The sequence below is a fragment of the Falco peregrinus genome, chromosome 5, assembly GCF_023634155.1.
Source record: "Falco peregrinus isolate bFalPer1 chromosome 5, bFalPer1.pri, whole genome shotgun sequence".
Lineage (NCBI taxonomy): Eukaryota > Metazoa > Chordata > Aves > Falconiformes > Falconidae > Falco > Falco peregrinus.
Genome location: NC_073725.1, coordinates 85,027,604 through 85,052,306, shown reverse-complemented (window position 1 = coordinate 85,052,306; position 24,703 = coordinate 85,027,604). Strand labels below are relative to the sequence as shown.

Sequence of the window (24,703 nt, the reverse complement as noted above, 5' to 3'; positions counted from 1 at the left end):
TCCCTTGAGGTCTGCCAGATGGCCCTGCAACACCTTGGACTTGACTTGTTAAGTCAGCTGTAGTGCTTCTGGCTTGTCGCGGTTCTTCATGGATAGAAAGGGTTCATCTCAAGCACTGGGTATTAAGCATTGAGAAGGTAGCATTGAGAAGACAGGGAAAATGCAGTATATACATGGAAATGCACAGTAATTGCAGTATACCGAACTAGAGAACAAAGAAACGGGGGTTGGTGGGAAGCATAGCTCAGGACTGCGCTGTGAGGAGGGAACTATCAACTAGGATGTGAAAGAAAATGTACTACTTCGTACTTCTTTGTAATTTTGTCCTCTGAGTAGTGTTGCTGTCGCTATCTGAAGGAAAGTTTCAGTGTGTTTAAGTTTTTCGAGGTCAAAGACACAGGGCTTCTGACTAGTCAGACTGCCCATTGGTGGGAGGATGTGATGCTTTCAAAATGCAGATCTGCAGTGGTGAGATGAATAACCGCCTGGTGGGTGGAGAAATGCAGAAAGTCTCCATATCAACGGCAAGTGTCCAAAGTGGCAACAATTTCCCAGTGAACTACAAGGTGAGAGGTTGTAAGGGGTAGGTTGATCACAAGTGGGGCAATAAATTTGCAGTCAGCACCTTCTATAAAAGGCACAAATCTTGCTTTTAGCTTGCAGGGATCACTTTTCTTACTAGACAAAAGTTGGCATGTAGTGCACCTCTGCATCAGTAGTAGTATGTAAATTATGCTTGGAATGGTCTTAAAAGAACAGTGTTGGCAGATGAAGGCATGTCAAGATGATGGCTTGCCTCTCTGCAGTTATCAGGTGTGACAATAACAGGGGAGCTGTTTGCTGTTATCTCAGTGCTGACACGGGGGGGGGGGGGGGGGGGGGGTCGGCTTTGGAGCAGCAATCCCAGGTAATGAAGCATACTCGATGGCTGCGTCCCAGTGACACACGCACAGAGGGCTGGGGTGGCACATACTGACAAGGCTTCATGGATCTATGAAGCTCTAAGCAGGTAAAGCTTCAGCAGAGCGTATGGTGTTGGTACCTTTGCCTCTAAAAGCGATCCAAGTAGTGATCTGCTGGGAGGTAGATGCTTTGCAGTAATTTCTTCCCCAGATGTAGCTGCTATGAAAACAAGTGTTGAAGGACTTATTTTTTCACAACGACCCTCTCTATCAAGGGCGCTTCAGTGTTCAGAAGTTACTGAATTAGCATAACAGGGGTGGCTTGAAGCAATGCTGATAAGAGCGGAGTGTTTCCTGCTAAAATTATGACCGAGTGACTTAGAATTCTGCTGTCTTGCACATTTTTCAATCGTTGACTTAATAGGAAAGTTTTGGCTGCCTGAAGTGTCACCACTTCCTCTCTTGCATCTGTAAATTGCAGAAGGGTTTGGTGGCATCCAAGCCTGCAGTGCACAGACTGGGGTTGGTGCTAGAAGAGGTCGCTCTTTGTTCTGGGAACTGTGGAGCATTACACAATGTTTCCTCCCTTGTGCTGCGTTTGGAAAGACTGTTCTTGCTAATAACCAGAAAAACAGGGTGTTCTGAAGCCCTGTGCAGTTGGGGTTTTTTTTGTGGTGGTGTTTTTTTATTGACACTTTTTTTGCAATATGGTCCTTAGATATGTTTAAAGAGTCCAAGAGAAAACTTACTATTGCCACTTTCCGTACAAATTGGACATAAGTTTTGAAGCTGTTTAAAAACACCAAAAAAGCTATCTTTATATTGTGGAAGTCCATGCAAACAAATGGACTTTGCCAATTTGTACACGTAAAACCCAGGAAATACCATAGTTATATGCAGTCCAAACTTTGCTGCATGGTTTGTACTTGTTATCTGAATGTTTGCAAAATGAGTTCATTTCTGTACAAGGGGGGCAGATCTCTTCTAGACATCCACAAACTGCTTCTGCCAGGCAGGCAATGACAGATTTTGAAATTTGTGTTGGAAATTGTGCTTGCATAATGCACAGGAGAAAGTGATAATGCACTGCACACAGGTAACCTCTGCTTGTGGTTGAACTGAGTGTCTTGGTTCTGTAACTGTGTTCAGTTCAAATGTGCTGGAAGGCGGCAGCAAACAGCGAGGGTGGAGTGTGCTGTTGCTGGCATTTCCTAAACTGCCTAGAAGTCAAAGGTAGTACGCACCCAGTTACTTGTTGGTGAAACAAGTAAAGCAAAAAGCAAATGGAAGTTAGTATCCATCTCCAAAGAAGGTTGTGGTGAACACTGCCCAAGAGTGCACAAGCTGCAGTGCGAAGCTGTTTGCAGCCAGATGTGGTTGATGAGGAGCAAGGTTCTGACTAGTGCTTTCTGGCATTATCCATAGCTGTGTGCTTAAAGTCTACTTACTAGCTTTTTCTAATTAGCTTTTTCAAGTCTTTTGCACAGAACTTGGCCCTGAGCTGCAGCCTTGAAAAGCTGAATTTTTATTTTTTCTTCTTAATGGCATCAAAGACTTTTTTTTTTTTTTTCTCTCCTGAACGCCTGGGGAATGGCAGCAGCTGTATCACTGTTGCAGCGCTAAGACCTGAGTGCATTGGTGAAACTGATTCCAGCACCCATTTGGAATATATATATATATATATGCATATTCTTTGTGTCACAATGTTTCTGTACAGGAGAAAGAGTTTGGTAGTACTGTATTCTAACACTGAGCATGATTTAAAATCAGATTTGAGCTGCGAACATGGATGTCTGTCTGCACTAAGCCTCTTCAGGCAAGACCTCAGTGGAGACATAGTGCAAACCATAGTTGCGGCGTTATGCCTCTGTGTAAATGGGACCTCAGCCTGGGGAATCCTAAAACTGGTGTGATTGTTCTATCCCTTGTAAAGTTTGCAGCTTTAATCATACCTGTCTGAAGTGGAAGTTTGTGGCTCTTGAGGTTGTGGTCCAGGAGAGTGGCTGGGACACTTTGCACTCGGGAGCTGCTTAGTGGTTAAATCAAGGAACTGACCTGACTGAAAACAGGTTTCAACACCAGTGCTGAGGTATGTCTGATTCAAGTTATAGTTTAACTAGCCCTGGTGCAAGAAGAAGCAGTCCTGCTAATTAGTGGCCAGGGTATTTGAATGGCTGCCCAGTGAACCAGATGGAGCACCTGATCCAGGTGTAAAACAATGTTTCCTCTTGTCAGACAAGTTGTGACCTTGGTCTGGCATAAACCTGGGGCAGGAACAAAGTACCTCTGCCTCATAGTACTTCAGTGCTAAGGGTTGAATGGGAAAATGTGGGACACGCAAGGCTTGTGTTGAATTATCTTCCTTTTGGAATATTTTGGGGTGTTGAGTCAACAAGCAGAATTCAGGAGCGAAATAAAAGGTTCCTGTCTGACTTATGTCTCCGTGTGACCCTATAGTTCTTTCTAAACCATCACTGAAAAAACACACCTCTTGGTTTGGCTTACAAATTACCTGTTTCCTGCCCTTTATGGCTTCTTTCTGGTTTGGAGCCAGAAACAATGCTGAAAGCTGGTAGAACAAACTACTGTACCCCTAGCGAAAGGGGTCTGTAATAGCATTTTATTTCTGGTTACTTTGTGACCTGCAGAATTGTAGCTGAACAGGGAGTATTACTATTAAAATGCTAGCATCAACCCATCCTTTCCAGAGCTTATTCTTTCTTCATTTCTCTACCTAAAGATCTCTTGATCATTGTAGGGGTCTTGAGCTGTTCTTGTTGCTGCATGAGCAGCTGATCAGTTTTTCACTTCTACAGCAGTAGATCATGTATAATGAGATGCTCTCATTGGGTGGTGTGGTGTGTGTGCATCTCCTCCTCAAAGTGCGTTAAAGCTTTGAACATGTCCTGTGTCATAACAGGCAGCCATGCTGTTGACATTGAGTGTCTAAGGGGGTGGTGTAATGCCACCTTACAGCTGGAGAAGCAGTAACAGAAATGACTGCCTTTGCTAGACCCCTGGAGTCCAGCTGTGTGTCTGTAACGTAGCTGCAGTTCCCACCTTCCCTGCAAGTTCCTCTGTTGCAAGTCTATCTCTGTTTTGGAGCCCTTTGCAGAGTTGTACCTCTTTAAAAGAATAATGAGGTTGAAAGCAAGGTGCAGGGCTGTGTGACTAGTTCAGGCTCATCCATCTATCAGGGAAATTGTTTTCTAGTGCTGCATACCAATAGAAAGTGTCAAGTCTAATAAATATGCTTGAGCCTCTTCATTCTCCCTAGAGCTTACTTTCTAGAGAGAAATAAAATATTGGAGATACTCACCAGGGACCAACCTGGAGTGGAGACAGGGCAGGAATATTTTAGTTTGAAGCTGGCTGGATAAACGGTCAAATGAACAAACAGTTTATTTTGCTTCTATGAAGACTTTATTTAACAAAAAAAAAAGGAAGGGAACCGAACTTCATAAACTGAAGTGTCTGGGAGGGAACATCCTTTCAAATGTTTGGTGTGTTGAAGATAACGGCACCCTTCCTTTAATCAGTAGCCTTTTTTCCAAGTGCTTTTTTAACACAGTGCAGAGTCAGTAAGTCTGGGCTTTTAGGCATCTTATTTCTGTGCTCTGGTTGAAATAGCTCTTCCTGCTGGAATTGAAATAGGAAATGACCTGAGCTCCACATGCTGAACAAGAGGAAGATGGGGAGTGGCTTGCTGGCTGGAAACTTGTTAGTTCTGTTTATCTATTCAGTAGCTCAGAAATAATTACTTCTGAAATGTTAGGAATTTGGCTAGTGGGAGCATTTTTCTCTCCTATCCATGGAAGTATGATGCTGGGGAAAAAAACTGTAGTCTTTGTAAGATTTCAGTTACAGTAAAAGTTGTGGCTACAATGGTTATAAAACTTTATCCCCCAACATGACTGATAGAGTTGCCTTGCATCTGCATCAGGAATATTAGTCTGAACAATGATTTCTACATGTCTGCTGAACAGAACGGCACTCGGATGATCCTACGCATGGGAGATGGCTGGGCATGCTTTAACCCCAGTCACATTGGCTTGCAATGTCACATTGGTCACTTACAGTATTTAAATGTTATGCTGTTATACCTGGGGCTCCATGGATGAAATTTTCATTTAACTTTAGGACAAAGAACATCTTGAATAGTTTTTTTTTCCATTAAAATATCAGCATACAGGACAATCAATATTCAAAAGAATTGCTTTATTTTAAAGGTCATTAGTTACGTTGATACTTTTGAATGCTTTAGTCTGAAGTGCATAAATATAAAAAGGACTTATCTTAATTTTGTGGGAGTAAATTTTTCCTAAGGCCTATTTGCTAGGGAGTAGGCAAAGGATTTATATCTTGGCTATGGCTTAAAGTTTGTCTTTTCAGTTGGGGGGGGGCAGGGGGGAGAAGAAAAGAAAAAGGATGTCTCTGAAGGATAGGCTGAGGTGACCAACATGTCTTAAATATAAATTATGAGGTCTTCCTAGATGTAAATTATTTGCCTGGCAATCTGTCGGTGCTTTTATATTTGCTTTAGGGTGGTTGTGATCTTCAGACTGGCAGTAGTTCTCAGGGATGGCCGTCTTTTCCAGAGGGACAAACTTTTTAAGTTGAAGAACGATTATAATAAAGGAGTTCTGCAATTAGTAGGCTTTTCCTCTACCTAGGAGAGCCATTTTTGTACCTGGAGAAATCACTAAGGCCAAAAGGACAGAAGACTAAACCTAGCTTCTCTAGAAATCACATGCTCCACTAGAGTGAGGATTAAAAATAGTTTGGGGAGCCAAGGTGGTCTTTGGTGCCTACAGCAATGAACTACATGAAATAAGCTGGCTTGAGTCCTGGGACATCAGAGACTTACTTTGAGCTGACCTCCTGTTAAAGGACTTTAAAAGACAGCCCTTGCAATTCAGCCTGTCCAACTTGATTAGATTTTTATCTGGAGCCTGATTGAATTTGTGGACAAGATTATGAAAAGCAACATGACTGTCAATGAGGTGAGCAGTCTTTTAAGGGGAAATTCTCTAGTATCCTAGAGGGTAGTGCTTTTAAATTCTTACGAATATTGGAATCCCTTGATTTGGTTACAGGTTTTAATAGGGCATTCTTGCTGCTATGCTATCAATGATACTAGTTTAATGCATAACTTGCATGGTGCTTGTTATCCTGAACTTGGTGTTTGATTGAGTCTTAAATATCCTGAAATTGGAGGATTTTCTTCCCGTCTTAGCTGTTACCGAAGTGGTTTTAGCCCCTGGGATCATAGTGTTTTAGGGAAAAGCTTTGATCCTCAAGCACAAAAGCAAAAATAGCCTTGCTTGTTAGGGTGGAGTTGTGTCTGCAGTGTTTTGCTGCTCCAGCAGGCCAGAATGGATAGATGATGACCTCTGGATAGCTTGCTTAAACAACAAGTCTTAGTATTTGTGTAGCGGCTATCAAAGTCAGACTCTCATTTGAGGACATAGGGATTTATAGCCTTTTTGTAAGATGGGAGGAAAATGGAGGAAAACCTTGTCTTCCTCCTGTGGATGGGGTAAATGATGAGTTTTAGAAGCAGCAATGCTGCCTACTGTTCCCTTATTTTCCTGGCTCTGTTTTAGTAAGTGTGGCATTGCCTACAGCTTGGAGACCCTACCAGTGGCATGTTGAGTGATTGTCTGAGCCCAGTGAGAGCCAGCCTACCCATCACAGTGCTGAATTGTCACAGCTTTTCACGTTGGTCCTCTTGGTTTTTTCTGTTGGTAAATGTTCAATTTGTGATGCTGGAGAAGAGAAAGAAAAATCTGACACCATATATAGCAGCAGTTGTTAATGGGGAAAGTAGTACTTTGTCAATACTGGGAAGATCTTGTTTGTTAAAACTATACTTCTTACATCTTTTTTTTTTTTTGTTGAAGTAAAAGCAAGTTGATTCAGAAAAAACCAGTAACTTATAAGCTTGAGAACTATGCCCATATAAATGATTACAAACCTTTTTTGACTACTGCCAAGTAATAAAGAAATCTAATCCTTAGTTGTCTGCTTATTAAATGTCTTTACAACTAGTTTTGCTGTATGTAATTCAAGGGACCTAACAAAAGATGTGACAGATTTTCAAATGAATTTGTACTTTTTGTCCCTTAGGTTTAAGAATGTTTTTGTACTGGGTATGCTGGCAGGAGCTACTGCTTCTCTGACAAAGTATATGGGGAAGGTGCTGTATTTCTTGGAGATTTTTCTCTGTCTGAGACACAAAACCATTGCTGCTATGGTTATGTATGTGTGCATGCGGGGAATCTGATTTTTATCTTTAAGATATTAAATCTGCTCTTTGCTCTATCCCCAACAGAGCTGGCAACATGGATTGCCTCAAGGGCCTCCCATTTCACTGCAGAGGTTGATCGTCTGGAGCCAGGCTTACCTGTTTGCCTTCATGCTAGTGCTTCTCATCTGCCTGAGTGCAGTGTGATCAGCTGAGGGGCAGGCGGTTCAGGGGAGGCAGTGACATAAACCATAGCTGTTTCTGCAGTGGTTTGACTTCTGGTTTATAAATAGTGGGAAGCAGGCAGTGGTTGTAGGCTGCATAAACAATTGCTGTAGTTACAGTTGTGTGATGGCAAAAGGGGAGGGATGCTAGTGCTTCTGCACCCTCTAACATGCTTCTCTTTGCCAGGGTAGAGGTGAAGGTGACAGTGTGTGGGACTCCGGAGGTTTGTAGCAGCTGGACCATTGTAAAAATCTAGGAGTTGTATGTGCCTATATTCTGAAATACTTTCTCTCTTTCAAAAAATTCCGTCATCTTCCCCTGCCACATGCTTGTAGCTTACCTGGGATTTTGTACAGGCCTCAGTAGTAGCCAGCATCAACTTGTCACACTCTTTGTACGTTCACTATGCTGCCCTAAGACCTTGCTGTGGTTTTTGATTTTGTTTTCAGTGGCCAACTCTGGAATGTGACAACAGAATTTTGACTTGCTTTCTTTCAGAAGTGGTAGAAGTTGGGCTGTTTTGCTGTTCAGTTTTCAGCTGCTCTCCTTCTGTTAGCTCTGCTTTTCCAAGCTGAGAGTCAGCACTGCAACCAGGCGCTGTCAGTGAAGATACACCTGGTCAGAAGTGACTGCTCAGAAGACAAGCTTCTCCTGTACATGCTGGGAAGTGGGGCAGAGGAGTTCAGGACATCCTTTGCTTGGCTCTAACTCTGAGTGCTTCTGGAAGATAATGATTTTTGGGTCTGGATGGAAAGAATTTCAGACTTTCCTTGTGCTAGAGCCCACTTTTTTTGTGTGTGTCTTAAATTATTTTTTGCTTGCATCTAATGGTGATTTGGTTTAGGTGGTTGTGCTAGAGGAAAGCTGTAACAAGCTTTCCTGCTGTGAGCTGTCGTGCTCAGACACCAGAACTAGCTTTACACCTCCACATGCATAGCATGCTTGATTTGATTGTGGCTGCAGTGGTGGTAAGCTCAACAGCTGGATGAGCTGCTTTTCCACATGATGCCAATTTCTGTACTGTCCTGCTTGTCCTTCTGTGAGAAGCTGTGATCTTCTTTTGTAAATGTCGGTATGGTTTAGGACCCTGGGATTGGAGCCCCTTTTGTAGGAAAGCTGGGGCTGGGTAGCTTTCTCTGTTGTGACACTTTCTCCCTCGCTTTCCTAAATTAATGGGGTGAAACACCTACAAGAGCAGCACCTGTGCTGTGCAGTGCTGCCTTTTGGGGAGTATTAATACCTCTTGGGTGTCAGCACTTCTCTGACCTGTGTCAGACACAAGCACAAGTGCACATCTTACCTTTTCCCTTCTACTCCATCCCTATTTCTGCAGTACCATCTTCCCGCTCACCAAGGAGAACCTGAGTTGTGGACTGAGATTGAAGATGGGATTGTCCTATACTGCTTTTGTTGAAATAACCCCGTGTGCCTGCTCTGCATCAACCCTGTCATTCATTTAACCAAGGTCCTGCCTCCTTTGGCTGTCTCTCCCTGATTGCGCTTCCCCCACGAGAGGTCAATCAATATTGCGATTAGCCGGAGCGCGGGAGCAGTAGCCGTGCTCGTGCTCGTCGGGTTGGGCTGTGGGGATGCAGAGGAGGGGTTGAGCGGGGAGCTCTCATGCGTGCTGGCAGCATCCCACCTCCAGGGCTCGTTGCTGTGCAGTTCTGGAAGGCAGCAGCCAATGGGATGCATGAGCATCGATGCAGTTGGGCTTGCCGAATAATTCCCGAGATGCCTTGTTTTCAGTCTGAAGCATGTAACTTCTCTACTGCTGCTTTTTTTTTTCTCCTTTCCTTACCTCTCCTTTCCTCCCAGCTCAGCTGTCTCATTTTATTGTTTTGAGGAATAACATCCATGCTGTTGTCTCTCACTTGGTCTCAAATGGTACTTGCTGCATTTCTCACGCCCACAGAGCGACTGTCCGTGCTGTTCAGCGTGGGGGAAGATCTGTCACCTTTTGGTGCTTTGTGACTCTGTCAGGCGGGGTAGGTCATGCAACTGGAGGCAAACCTGAGCTCTGAAGGCTTGTGCTTTGCCTAGCCCTCTAAGCAAGCTGAAAATAGCCCTAAAATGGAGTCATCAGCCATTTCGTGTGCATGGGCTCTTCTCTAGTTATGTGTGGCAGCATGAATGCTGTGTAACTGCAGAATTGTTTGGGACCCCCGTGCAGGAGAGATGTGGATGAACAAGCATGCCTGGGGAAGGCCACTGAGACGGCTAGAGCTTGGCATGTAAAGAGAGGCAGGGAAGCTTGGTGGGACCTTTCAGCCTGGAGAGGAGGCGGCAAAAGGACAGATCTGTGAGCAACCTTCATACACTTGAAGGAGGGACTTGGAGAAGGCAGCACCAGGCTCTTCTCAGAGGTGTCCTGCAAAAGGACAAGTGACAACCACAGAAGTTGCAATGGGAAATGGCACTCATGCAGTCACTTATGAACGCTTTTTATTTGTAGTGCTGGAGCAGAGGCTGAGACAAGCTTTGGAAACTCTAGCCTTAGAGACACTTGAAACTTGCCTGGGCAAAGCTTTGAGCAACCCCATCTATTAAATTAGCCCTACTTTTAGCAGCAGGTTGTGCTATAGTGACCTCCAGAGGTCTCTTCTAGCCTATTGTTTTCTATTTTATGGCATCTATGAAATTGAGGTTTGTCTCTGAGATCTCATAGCAGTAACATGTTGTCTTAGGGGAGCAAATGCTATAAAACTGCAGCTTTAAATGTGGGCATTTAACATTTATGGGAATTAATCTTTCAGGACTCTGTGGTGCCTATTTTCAAGTTACTGGGAAAAGAGATGAGATGACTAGACAACTGAATACTGCTTTCCCTTTCCCCCTTTTCTGTGGGTTGCTGAGTTAAGGCTGAACGGTGCTGTGTTTTCTGACTTACCCCCCACCACTAGTGTGATCTCTGTTTAAACAGTATGCCTTACATTCCCATATTCTTCATATAGTTCTTTCAAAATAGTCAATGCAAACACATAAAGAAACAGTTATTCCTATTTCATCTTTATTAAAGTCCAGTGGTGTGCAAGTGGGTTACAATCTAACTGTAATGAAAAGCTAATCATCAGCCTTCTCCACCCTCTGGGATCCCAGGAGGTTACTGGAGCGGCACACTGCCCCAGTTTCTCCTCCTTATGTATGTGATGATTGATTTTGTTTTGTTTTGTTTTGTTTGGTGTGTTAAGCATGACTCTTGATAAGCTAGTTTGATAGTTGGCTGCTGTGTGTAGTGCCAGCACTTGACAGATGACTTTAGAGGGGGAAAGCAACTTAAGTAGCTTAATAGGATTTAGCTATGTCTACACTGCCGTGCCAGAGCATGTTATAAACCACTTTAGTGTGATTCCTTCTTAAATATAGCAGTGACATTAGTGTAGGCAGAACCTCTAAGAGAACTCTGGGAACTTTCTTGAAAAATCAGGCTCAAGATGCAATTCAGAAGAATTGGTGAATGAATGGATACCTATGCAGGAGCTTGAGGAATCCCACCAGCACTGATCTCGTGAGCTGGATAGAAGAATCTCTGAAGGAGGGCTGTGTGTGTATTAGTTTACCTATAAAGAGCATTGATTTCTAGTGGAAATGATGTGACTGTTTTGGGAAAAGCAGAGCAGCTAATAAAAAAAAAAAAAAATGGACACAGTGGGGCAAATACCTGTTGCTTAACTGATGTAACTGCTATTACAGCAAAATAGCCCTGCATCCTCCTTATTCCCAAAACTTGGTGGTAATGGAAGCTGAAAGTGAGATGTGTTTGTCCTTAAATAGCTGATACAATCCCAGTACTTTAAAGTTTTGTAGGCCAATGGTCCATGACAACTTCCAGCTTTGCAGGCAGACAAGCCCCAAGAGTCTTGAACAGCTTTGCTCCGTTGAAAGAAGACAGTTGCCTGTCTTCCCCTGACCCAGTCAAGAAATGGAGAAACTGTGAGAAGAGCTGCTCAGACCTGAAGCTGCGAAGTGGGATGCCCTCTGGACATGGACGTTGTGGCACCATAGTTGACTTGTAACTGCAGGTGTTTTAGTCTACACGCACATCTGCTGTTAGCTGTTTCCCTATTCTCATAAATGGCCTTCAGGAGGTGAATTTAAAAAGTGTATGCTCCCCTTTTTATCAGCGTGACAACTGGGCAGCAGAAGTGGAGGGGGAAGGCTGCGACTGCTTGCCAGAACGCTGCTCTTGAGGGGGAAGCATCTGACTTTACCCTGGCTGCTGAGAGGGCCATCTGCAGCTCGGCACTGCTTAATAGGGAGAGAGCTGTAAAGAAAGCATCTCTCTTCAAATTCTATTTCCCTTCAGTATAGCTGCCGGAGGCCCTGATCCCTTCTCGGCATTTGGCAAGGAGCCTGCGTGAGGCCTTTCTTTGCTTCCCTCGTGCGGGCTGCAGCGCCGAGCAGAGAAGTGGTTAATGACGCTCCCAGCCTTGTCAGTGGTGCAGAAACACAGGCTCCAGCTGTGACTGTGGTGGGTCTTGGCTAACTTGGATAGCTTTTTGATCTGCTTCCTCTGTTAGGCTCTCTATGGTATATTTTTTTTTTTCCCCTGGGTTTGAAGGTTCTCAATAGTGAATATTGGTTGTCTTTGTCGCTGAAGTTTTTTGAGCTTTTTTTTTTTTTCTTTAAAGAAAGAAAAGGAAAGACCCCAAAATAAAACCAAGGAAGACTCAATGTGGAAATGCTTCCTGCACATGAATGAGCCTCTTTTAGGGTGAGGAAAATGTACAGCTTTAAATTGAAGGAAGAGATTTTCTCCTTCTTTTTGTGTTCGGTTGCTTTTTTATTTTGGGTTTGTGGGGTTTTTTAACCCTGACTGGAGCAGTCTTCAAAGAGGAAGTTGAGTGAATTTATGGTGAGAAGTGTGGCACTTGTTTGCCTCTGACAGTTAAATGGCATGTTTGCATTGTTTGTGCAAGGAGGTCAGCTCAGGTCCACAGTCAATAGATGGGTCAGAGGTCTGTGTTTCCCCCTTTCCCAGCTTACGGGAGGTATCCCTATGGGATATTGCCCCTTTCTAGTTCTTTGCAGCCTCTCCGCATGACTGACATACTGCATTAAAGCTGACTTCAAATAACAAATTATTTTAAGGAAGTTGTCATATGGACTGCTAGCTGTAGCACAATGGGCTGTGACTTTTTAAAGATGTAGGGCTGTTTGCCTTTGGTTTTGCTCTTTATCCCTTCCAGAGGTCAGCTGTCAGGGCAGCTAGAACAGTGTAATTTGCTAATGTCATCAAGAGTGCTGTTTCTCTTGCCCTGCCATAGACTTAACATGTGTTGTGAACTACACCAAGTTTTTGCTGTGTAAACAGCATTTTGGCCTGCTTCAGTTGTGTAGACAAATGCCAATGAAGCTGAATGGGGTAAGTATCAATGGAAAAGCAGTGTCCCATTTATTGTTGTCATTTTCTTGTTTTTCCAAACTTCTCGCTCTTGAGTCAGAAGATTGACTTCAGGTTGCACACTGAGCACAAACTGGACATGATCTCCATGTTAAAGCACCAGCCTAGCCTATTCCCATCACTACTGTATAAAACCAGAAGCCCAATTACAGCAACTTACTTTCCTGTCCATTCAGTGATAATAGAAGCAGGTTATGAAGCCATTTGTGGTGGGTTTGTTATCTTGGCCAGAAAGTATCTCTTCCTAATTAATTTTTTTTTTTGGCATTTGAAGGCATCTGAGTTAAAGTGTATGCTAGAGCTTCTTGCTGTAGCTTAAACCTTTTCCTAATTAGCTGCTGTTTAGGAAAAGACCTCTTCATAGTGCTGATAATATGCAACAAGTTACAAATGTTAGCAGGCACCTTAAGGTCCCTTTCAAGGCTAATCTTAGTAACAATTTAATGTTGGAGTTTCCATGCCAATTTGGACTCTCTCTCAAGTCATTCTGCATTGCTTGTGGTTCAGTGCAGCAAATGTTATCCTTGAGTTCTTCGTGTGCAGCACTAGATGCATGGCACAGAAAACTCCTAAGACATAAATGTGGTTAAAATGGTGCCTGCAGAGATGTTGCCATTGAGAATTTTCTGGGCAAGATGTCATTCTGCAAACAAATCGGGTACAGCCCCACTGGCCCAGTGATGATCATGTTTTCTGTGTTTGTCTTATCTCTTGGGTTTCCTCATACTGTCTGTGTTCCTCTGTGGTACAGTTCAGGATGCTCTTGTAGTCCTTCTGATAGTACTAATTCCTTGTTTCTGGGTATAGCTGACTTAAACTAAGTGTTTAATGTTCTTTGCAGATCAGGGTCTTGCCATAAATTATTGTTCTACCCTGAACAGTCTCCTTAAAAATGAGCTTGGTCAGTATGAGTAGACATTGGAGTACGTTATTTACACGTAGGGCTTGGGAACAAAGGTAAAGTTGCTGCTTCTGTTAGTCTTGTTGTTGTATTTCTCCCCAAAGTGAATGAGCTTCCCTACCTGTTTGGGCATGCCTAAGCAGATCCTGGTTACGGTCCCGTCAGAATTACTTGGCAGCAGAAGGTTGCAGTGAGTCACGAAGGGAATGGGGTGCCATGCACGGTCCTGTAGTGAAAACCCATGAAAGGCAGCATGCCCTAGCTTTCCAGAATCACTCCAGTCCAAGTGTGATGGTTAAAAATATCTTCTCTTAAATTTCCACATGAAATTAATTTTTTGGAGACAAATCTGGAAACTCGGTGTGGGTTTTTTATCACTTGGGTGGACTGGTTTTGCCTGGGTTAGAGTTAGTTTTCTTCACAGTAGCGAGCGTGGGGCTGTGTTCTGGATTTGTGCTGGAAGCAGTGTTGATAACAGAGGGATGTTTCAGTTCCTGCTGAGCAGGGCTTTCACGGAGCCAAGGGCATTTCTGCTCCTCACCCCACCAGCGAGCAGGCTGGGGGACACGGCCGGTACAGCTGACCCCAGCTGACCCGAGGGATGTCCCAGACCATACGGCACCGTGCTCAGCATATAAAGCTGGGGGAAGAAGGAGGAAGGGGTGGATGTTTGGAGTGATGGCGTTTGCCTTCCCAAGTCACCGTTACACGTGATGGAGCCCGGCTTTCCTGGGGATGGCTGAACACCTGCCTGCCCATGGGAAGTGATGAATTAATTCCTGGGTTTGCTTGTGTGTGTGTGTGGCTTCTGCCTTACTACCAAACTGTCTGTATCTCAGCCCATGAGTTTTCTCACTCTTATTCTTCTGATTCTCTTCCCCACCCCAGTGGAGGGGAGCGAGCGAGTGGCAGTGTGGGGCCAAGTTGCTGGCTTGGGTTAAGCCCTAACATTGGTGTAGACGAGGGGTGGCCCTGCTGAAACTGTTTTCTCTGAGCTGCTTTGATATGCCTGCAAGTCACAAGCTGCATAGAGAAGATGCCAGAAAAACATAGTGAGAGGAAGAATGCTTGTGCTTGCATCCTGTTCAACTAAATGCATATGCTGCTAAAAAATCCAAATAAATCTTTGCCCAGCAAAACTTCTTAACTAATATAAGTGGTATGATACTGTATCACTGAAGACAAACAGCAAGTTCAAAATAATGGTAGAAGCAAGCAGAACTGCATTATCTACAGCAGCCATGCTTATGGAAATACTGCCATCCCTGATGACGGGATGGGATGGGCTAACCCTTTTGATGGATTGATGTACCTTTGGGAAGAGTTTCCACAACTGGGACAAGTTTTAATTTTCTGTTCCACTTTGGGGTGGCTCTGCTTATATCCGCTGCAACCTTCCCCTCTCTTCTCAGTCTCACCTTTATCCCCTTCCAAATAAAAATGATGTGTGGAAGCAGCCTGGCTGCCTGCTAAGGGGGTACTGCATGGTGTATGCAGTTTGTAGTGCCCTCCCTGCCAGACTTTTCCTGCTCTGCACATCAGAGCTGAGGGTTGAGCTCAGTGTCTTCAGACCTTGTAGTGGCTGATCTCTTCCAACTTGGTTGGCTGGTTTAAGAGGACATGATTAAGAAGCTGCTGTGAGCCTAAATAGGCATTTAATCTTAACCAGTGCCATGTCCTTACCTATCCAGCCCTGGAAATAAGGTTTAGGTCCTGCCAGGGAACGGTAGACTTGTAGATGATGCATGTAATCATCTCTACTGAAAGACCCTATCTTTGTGGAGAACTCTTGAAATGCACAAGAGCAGTACGAATATTTGGGTTTCAAACCATATCTAATAAGAACCAGCAACAGCTAAAGAGCATCTAGCCTGCAATAAAGCACAGGGTTCTTACAGCTGGAGTCCTGAAAGAAAATCCTTGAGGCTGGCGTCCACAGAGTATGCACGGTCAGCATAGGTAGTTTTAATAAAAGATAAATATGCAGCATCCCAGCACTTTGCCTGATAGTGTGTAAGGATAGGCACAGAGGAGAGTGTGTGGGGGTGTCCCCTCTAAATGAAGTGTATTGTCTCCGAGAGCCCATGTTTGTAGGAGGGGGAAGGGAAAAAGGATGGAAATTGGATTAAGTCACTGGGCTTCAGGCCTAAGCATTTCCTGCCTTTTTTTTTTTTAATACACCAGTACTGCCTAGCTCACATGCTGGGCTGTGCAAACGTGCCCTGGTCCCTGTCTGTGTGCAACAGGCAGCTTGGCAGTGCCACGTCTTGCCTTCAGGGAGTTTCAGGCCAGCAGGAGCATAGCTGAACTCCCACCACAGAGCCGGGGATGGGGAACTGTCGTGGCATGGGAATTTGTTCAGCACTTGGGCTTGAGCCAGGTAACGCAGGCAGGGCTTGCTTATTCTTGAGTTGTAGGAGCACTAAATTCATACTTCCCTTATAGCACGGGGTTTCTTTCCATTATCCAGTTTGCTGGAAAATTGCCTTGCAAGGAGATTGTGTTTTAAGACTTTAATGGATGATACAGCTTTCTAACCAAGGAAATAAAGCTGCTTCTAAAAGACCTCAGGAAGAGGAGCTACTGCTGAGGGGGAATGTGTGAGCTAATCTGTTGTGGGAAAGGAATGTCTTGGTGAAACTGTGCAGATCTGCCACAGGTGAGCTGGGCAAGCTAAGCGTGGACACAAGCAGTGCAGGAGACCCACTGAATTTTTCCAGCTATCCTTTCGGTGCCCTTCACCTCAGTGTTCCAAATATTTATCTGCTTCTTGCCTTTAAACAAAGTTAACTAATGGTCTTAAATTTGTCCAACTGGCAATACTAGAAGGAGTAAAGTTCTAAAGCTGAAGGCTTGTTCCCAGAAGGATTCCTTACACATTTGGCTGTTCTGGGATTTGGGGCAAAGACCTGCATGAACACTGATGCATCTGTGATGGCCGCCTTTTTTTTCTTTCTTTCTTTCTTTCTTTTTTTTTAATGGAGCCCTGCAAGAGAATTTGCAGAATCCCCAGAAAGGAAATCCGCCTTTTCAGTGAGAATGCTCATTTGACAAGCTGCCAGTTCTGAGCTAAGCCTCATTTAATAAAGATTTAGTCTGTGGGGACCTGTCAGTGGAAACTGAATTTGGTGAGAGTGTCTCATTCTTTTAATCACTGTAGTGCATAGAGGCTTTCAGCCAGCATTATGGAGAAACTAGGGATAAGAACATCCAATTTAGAGGACCCCCTTACCTCTGGGAACGTTTCCTTGCTGTGTAAGATGGAGATTGCTGAGTTGGTAACAGCTAAGGGAATAAATGGATTGTTATTTGACTTCAACCCAATAGGACTTCAGTGTTCACTGCTGATTAGCACGGCTTAGATCTGCATTCGTGGGCAGGAAAAAAAAAATCCAACCCAATTGTTAAGCAAATCCTTTCTGCTCAGTGTGTGCCATCTCTCTTTGGTTTGTGATGTGAGATGCTCTGATGAATTCTAGCACCTGCCCCCATGTAACCTGTGGAAGTTGAAGTATGCAGATGTACCTGTGCTACACACCATTTAACCACAGCTCTCCAAACTGGTGGTGATTGTATGGCATGTTGGTCACTGCAATAAAGTGAGTATCAGCAACATTGTGTCTTTTTGGCCACTGCATTGCTGGCTTCTCTGAATTGGACCAAATATAAAAGCAGTGTTGAAAGTACTTAATTACAAAATAAGGGTCAGAATGTTAGTATGGAGGAAACGATGAATCTTTAATCATCCTAGCCTCCTTCTCAGTCATTGCCTGCACAAGGGCACTTGAGAAATTAATCTGAATTAACTGGAACAATAAATTCAAAACAGATTAGTTAAACCACTTTAAATGCACTAAAGTGAATTGAACTACACTGAATTAAGGCCATTCTAGTTAAACTACACTAAAACCCTGTGTGAACACTCATTTGTAATTAAAGTGGCTTTAGTTCACAGCTCTAATACTAATTAACTGTGGGATGCCTTTACCTGTGTAGATAGCTTCTCAGTGTTGAGGAGGCTAGCCTGTTGGTTTAACCAACTTGGCTAAATGGATTTGAGCTGTCTAGTGATGCTAGGATATGTTTCAACTGTAGATCTGTTTTATTTTTATGTCTGCTGTATTGTTTTAAGGTGATTTAAAAAAAAAAAAAAAAGCATGGCATAATATCTGGCATTTTCTCTTTTTCCAGAAAGGAAAACCAATAGCTAAAAAAAGCTAAAGGCAAAATGTTGGCCTATGTTGCTTGCTCTAGTGTGGACTTGCCCTAAATATATATATATATCTACTGCAACGGTGTGCTTTCTCTGGGAGATGTCTGTACAAGGAGAAGAAATGGTAGAACCTTGTCCCTGTTTCCATGGTGCTCTTCCATGCTGTTGAGGGATCCCTCATGAAGGAGAATACATCTCCGTACCGTGGGAAAACCTCTTCCACAGCATGTTTCCTGCCTAGCCTTGCTCCTCTGTGTTGAGTGCAGTAATTGGCCTGGGAAGGCCTGTCCCCCGGGCGGAGGAGATATGGATGATTTAGTGCTGAGATCAGCAGCGGTTTCCACATCCTTCCCCCACGTTATGTTTGCCAATACGCAGTTGGCTTCATTCCCTACCAAAGCCTGCATCCTTCTGTGGAGTCTGTGGGATGGAAGGCATCCTGAGACACTTGAGCATCTCAACAGCCACCAAGTACAGCATTTTTCAGAATTGAAAATCAAGTCTCTGAACACACAGTAAGTTCAGAACAAGTTGAGGGGGTCATGTCACCAATGTTTAAAAAAAAAAAAAAATCAGTTTGGTAGGACATAGTTACGCATCATCTATAAGTATGTAGGCTTCCTAAAGATGTCGTGAAGTCTGGGGGGAAAAAAAAAATGGTGTAGGAAGTAGTGTAGGCATGATGCTATCCCACAGCAGTTTCTCTTCTTGCTAAGATGACTTCCGTCCTTCATGGAATAAATAGATGAGTGCTCCTTTGGCAGCAGCCCAGTTTGCTTCATTTGTTCTTCTGGGTGAACGTTTTTCTCTTCCCACACTCCTTTAACCTCTTCTCTCTGTTTTATTATCACAATCTCAAGTCGCTGCATGGAAATCCAGAAGGAACACTAGTTGCAGATTCAGTGGAAAGCTTAACTTTTGGCAAAAGTTAACTTTGAGGTAAAACTACAAACAGTTCTCAGTCTGGCAAAGATTAAGGCAGCTGTGTTGTTGCAATGCTCAAAAGCTGTAGCTATTTTGTCCTGTGGGTTAGAATTACAAAGTTTTAAGGTGAAATACCTTATAAAACTATTGGTGGAAGATTAAAAGCAAAACTGATGCTTTTCAGGAACCACCTGAGTGCCTCAGCTTTGCTCTCAAATTTCTTAATGAGGTTTTAGTAGATTTTCTAACTATAGTAAAATAGCAGTACTGTCCAGAAATCGCTATCATCTATTACATGCAAAGAGCTGCTCACTATGCCGTGCTGCTGTTAGTACAGTTAAGGTCTAAAGAATGTGGTAATTGGAAGTTGGATAGGTTGAGCTGGGTAAAACTTGTACTTCATAAATACGTGGATTATTTTGAGCCCATGTGTATTCGGAATGAACTTCATAAAATTCTTCTGCTGCCAGGACTTCTTGTACCAAGTAACCTTTGTGGTAGAGGGGGCACGGTAGTGTGAGGAAGGGTCCCCAAGCCAACACTCCTCTCTACAGCTGAGTGACAAACAAAGAGCACTTAAGGCAGTGCTAAGCCTTGACACTTACTGTGAATGCAACCTGGTGTTTACCTTCCACATGAGTGGTGTGGCTGGTTGTTTACCTCCTGCATTACTGTGTCGTGGCTTTTTTTTTTTTTAGGCTTTCCCTTCTAAGGAAATAGACTCAAATGTATCTTACATATCCCTTTTTTTTCATGTTCTTATGTAGATAGCTTCTCTTTGTGGCTGCTGGGATGGAATGGAGTATACACACATCCCTTAAGTGCAGTTTCAGCACCTAAAATTAGCCTTCCAGGACCGCAGTCCACAGATGCATTCAGTGAACTAATGATGTGGATCACAGTTTGGAACTTGCAAGCTGAAAGTGGCTGTATCCTTTGTATAGACATTTTTCATCCAGTAGACAAGGCTGTATGTTGGTTTAATCGATCCGCAGTAATGTAAGGTGTGGTCTCAGAGACCAAGGGGTTTTGCTAACTGTAGGCTGATCTATGGGTGTATCATTAGGTATAGTATCAGCAACTATGGGTGCCCTCATACTATGTGGAAGCACTAACCAGCCCCTGGGTATTTTTCCAGGGGATGCTTTTGCCATTCACAGTGTTTCTTACTGTGGTGGTGCCTCTCTCTGTGCATGGGGACCTCTATGTTTTCTGCCCCTTTTTTGCTGCCTTATTCCCAGCAAGAGAGTAAATACCATGAATTCTGGCAACCATGCTAGAGTTGAGAAAGTCTATTAACACTGTAGCAGGCTGTCGAACACCGTCCCTGTACAAGACTGAATGTATTCAGGTTTCATGGAGCCTTTCCAAGCTAGCAATGTTGCGTGTGGTTACTTCATTGTGTACTGCTATTAACTTTTATTTTGAAAGTGCTTCCTAACACTGTAGCTTTGTCTCCTGCCAGTCTGGCTGATACCACTTGGATTTACACTCATTTTCAGGGACTGGTCTGTCTCTACTTCTGCCATTAGCGTCAGCATGATGGTAAAATGTTGCTCCTCCAAGTTGTCCCCATTTTCCTGTAAGGGCAGTTCATGCATCATTTGCTATAAAGGTTCTGATAGCTCAGCAAATGTTCGAAGATGAAGTGATGCTCTTCTGTGGCAAAAGGCCCAGTGCATAGTTTTACATTTACTTGGGATAACGTGGGCTTGGATAACAGAGTCTCAGATTTACTATTGCAGAATGGAGTGTCTGAGGATTTATCCAACCTCAGCCCCCTTTTTTCCTAAATACTGTTGTTTAATCCTGACAAGCAGGCACCGGCATATCTTTGGTTGTGACCAGGCTTTCACTGCCAGCCAGTCTCTGGGTCCTAAACTGACTCATCAGTCAGCAAGATTAATAACTGCTCTGCTGGATGATTTCACTTGTTGTCATGGCACGTATCCATTAATGGAAAACAAATATTCTCTGGAAAATGAAACACAGATCATGGTGTAGTGGCCAGCCAAGTCCCTTTGGCCAGATGCATAAATTAAAGCATAAATGAAGTGTCCCTTCAAAATGAGAACTTCAGGTTGCTTGCTGCGTGGCAGTCTTTTAATTATTTTTTTTCTTTTTAGTATTTCTTTTTTTTTCCTTTTAATGGAGGCTGTTCCCTTACATCTGGAGCTGCAGTGTGAATTTTTGCTGATGAAGAGTTGCTGGGAGGATGTTTTCAGCTGAGTTCGTCTTTCCAGCAGTAATGCCTTTTAGCTTGTGCAGGAAGGTTTGAGGGTGTGAAAAAAGAAGTGCAGGCAAGCAGTGCAGGAAAGCTTTGCATTACAGCAGCCTGACATGTTTAAAAAATAAAGAATATCCCCGAGGAGCTTTGGTATGCCAATGTGTTAAATTAGCATTGAGTGCTCATACATGGCAAGGCTTCAGAAGTGGGAGAACGTGGGGCTGCGAACGCAGCTTCCCTCTCGATGGCCCCTTTTTGCTCAGGAACTCGAATAGTGTGCACACCATCTGGCGTAATCATGGGAAAGGGGGATAGGGCTTTTTCCCTTCCACCTCCACTCTTTTCTGTTCAAGATCCCACAGTTTGCGTTCTACAGTGGGACAGAGTTTCTGCTGGTTAGTTTGGGAAAGTGGCACCTGTAAGCTCCCCCCATCCCAGTGGGCTTGATGAGCTTTGGGTGGGTTTCTTAAGGCTGGGAAAGCAAACAGTACGTGGCTACGTGGAGTATCTCTGATGCAGCCGTTAGGTTTAACTGGTGTGGATCTCGTTATGTATGGCTGATGGGACCTACAGCCTGCACGCACTGACGGTTCTTGGCCGGAAAGTATGTTGTATGGCTCGTATGGTTTGCCAGGATAATAACTCAGCAGGGAGTACCTGTGGAGCAGAGCTGGGGCAAAGAAGGGGAAGGAGAGCCTATGAAGAGCAAGTTACTACCAGACCCTGTTAGAAACAGTCTAACAGTTAGAGTTTTGTGTAGAATTTTGCTTTAATTGCAGCGTTCTTTGTTTTATTTCTTTGACCAGGAGGAGGTGGTTGTTTCAATCGGGAGGAAGTGTATAAATGTTCTGTAAGAAATTTCTGTGTGGGGAAAGAAGAGATACTGATTTTAAAAAACCCAAACCTTTGGTTTAGGTTTGGTGATACAGATCTATGTCTGTCTTCCCAATATTGGGGCAGCAGTAGGTGCCTTAGGTGCTTTCCAGGTAATTGAGTAATTTCTAATAAGTTGACATTTGTCACCGCTACCAAGGATTTATGAAAAAAAGCTTATGGATGAAATAATGTCCTTGTTCTATTCACATGGGAAAGTGTGGCTGGGTTTGGTGTTAGAGTGGATTTAAATTATTTTTTTACTTTAACAAAATTGTTTTGCATGGGTTTTTTTTATTTCACCTAGGATTATCTGAATAAAAAAAAAAAAATTGGAATGGAATTAAACACTGCTTCCTTTCCTCCTGGGAACATCTGAGTAGAAATAAGTACAACACAGTAATTCAGCTTAAAGCCAGTATGTCTGTAGCATCCACGTTTGTTGTACCTATATATGTGGATGGTATATGGAGGGGTTTAGAATTTATTCTAGGTCTACCTTGAACAGAAGCATTGCATGGGGATTTGGTTTTTTAAAATCAATCTCACGCACGTATAATAAATTCCACCCCCTTTCAAACCCACTCATGCACTTGGATTTCTAATGAATAAGCCTGCATATTTATTCATGAAGATTAAAGAACTGTACAGATAGAGGCAGCTGGCTGAACTTTTTTTTTTTCCCTTTAAATCTGCTGACCTCCGCTCAGGAGTAAAGAGGAAGCCCTTTCTGATTCACTTAGGCTATTTGCAGACTGGGATGAACAAAATGGCTTGGCTGTTTATTGCTTAGGTGCAGAACATGGTTTCATAGAGTGTGATCCAGAGGGGAGAAAATGGGGCTAAAAATCTCCTGATTGCATTTTAAAAATATACAAAACCCACAAAACAACTTGCTTTCAAGGTGTGCTTTCAGAAGTGCTGTCTTACTGCAGAGCCCTCAAACATCTGGGCCCCGATTCCCATCCCCTGCTGTGGCTGTGCCGTGGCCAGATGTGATGCCCATCTCTGTTTTCCGCAGGCCCTGTTGCTGTTGGGTGGCGTCGCACTCTCCTGCCTTGCTCTGGACCTGCTTTTTCTCTTGTTCTACTCATTTTGGCTGTGTTGCCGCCATCGGAAGAGTGAAGAGCATCTAAATGCTGACTGCTGCTGTACGGCATGGTGTGTCATCATCGCAACCCTGGTGTGCAGGTACGGTCAATGCCTGAAAGATCTTCCTTCTTGTTTGGGATGGTGTTTTCATACCTGGTATGCTGTGTCTGTAGTTAATGAATGTTGGCAGTAATCCCTCTTTCCAGTTGGTATGTTTTAAACATCTGTAATGGATTTTCTTACTTCCTACAACTTGCTGAACTGCCTCATGGTTTGATCCATGTGAAGAGTTACTGTCCTCCCCTTTGGTACTTTGCAAGTGGTAAATCAAGGACACTTGGGAGCTTATCGCTGAAATAGGATGGATACAGTTGAAATATTTATCAGGTTTAGACAGTTTTCATAAAATGTGGTGTCCAAAAAGAATGAATACGTGGGAGGGTAGATTAGGAAGAAAGAGGCACAGATGATTTTTTGGGGTTTGGAAGTATTGGTATTTGACGGGAGTGGGTATTGAGATTTTGCAGTCTGTGGAAGTCACTGCTGCGTTTCATTATCTGTATTAATATGCCATCGCCAAAGTGTGCTAGTAATGGTGCTAGTGTTGGCAACACTTCATGTTTTGACTGAGCAATAGAAGCTTTTGGAGGTGAGGTGAAAAGAAGGGTTGCTGAAAACCAAGAAAAATTTACATTTTGTTTTTCTGGCGTTTGGGTTTGGTTTGGTTTTTGTTGTCAACACAAATGAGGATCATCTTTCCTAGAAAGTTAACGATGGGGCATCTGAAAGCAGTGACATGTTTGCAGACTTCTGGAAGGAGCCTTAGACTTAGTTTGGTTTGACTTGGGCAGAATGAATACTCTGTACTCTACAGATGTGTGCCCAGAGGTTGAGCACTGTGTGTCTTACGATTCCAAGCATTGTCTACTCTTGCCCAAGACTCCAGATGGGTATTAGTTGCCTCTCTGCAGGGCTGGGAGCAGTCCCCTATTCAGAGAGGAGAAAACAATGAGACAGCTGTGGTTTTGCAGCATCTTGTGGTTCACTTTTCATATCAACGGATGGTAGGTGGTGGATCTGGTGTGTGATCTGTTTGGAAGCATGTTTTGTGCCGGCAAGGCTGAGCTGTTCAAGGGCTGATCGTGCTACTAATGCGTTTGTGTGTTTGCTCTTTCGTGGCACATACTTAAGAGAATAGAAAACCCCTGACGTACTGGAACAAACGTTGCAGAGCACACATTGTGCTGTGAGTTTAGCAGCTGGGGATGGAACTGCCTGTAGAGGCAGGGGCTCAGTGTTGAGGAGAGCTAGTGCACTAGCCAGTATTGACATCTTGGCAGGGAGCTCTTCTGCTTTGCTGACTGGAAGTAGGTGCCTGGCATGGGAAAGCAAACCAGAGAACAACTTGCAAGGAAGAAATCTCAGCCTCCTTCATTTTTTTTTTTTTTTTTTTTTAAGTGATCTTAAGAGCTTCAGCTGCATCCCTTCCAATTCACTGATAGTGCTGTGGTCCTAACCCTTTCTTACAGAAGCTCTAGCTGATGCTATTTATAGGTGCTGCTTCTGCAGGCTCTTGTTAGCTATTGTTATGCAGCATATGTGTCCACGACAGCTGCTGCAGGATGTGGTAGCCGTGTTTGGTTTTAATTGTAGAAAGGGTGAGAAGGAGGTATTTCGCACATTTCTCAGAGCATG

At 43.6% G+C, this 24,703-nt stretch overlaps 1 protein-coding gene across 3 annotated transcripts in view; it reads left to right on the top strand.

The window, feature by feature from the left end:
• Window positions 1–24,703, top strand: part of TTYH3 (tweety family member 3) — a 79,686-nt gene that overhangs the window by 17,185 nt on the left and 37,798 nt on the right. For all 3 annotated transcript variants that reach the window (XM_055804475.1, XM_055804473.1, XM_055804474.1), the window contains exon 2: window positions 22,938–23,107. In XM_055804475.1, the coding sequence (XP_055660450.1) occupies window positions 22,938–23,107 (170 nt within the window). The remainder of the gene's footprint in view (window positions 1–22,937; window positions 23,108–24,703) is intronic.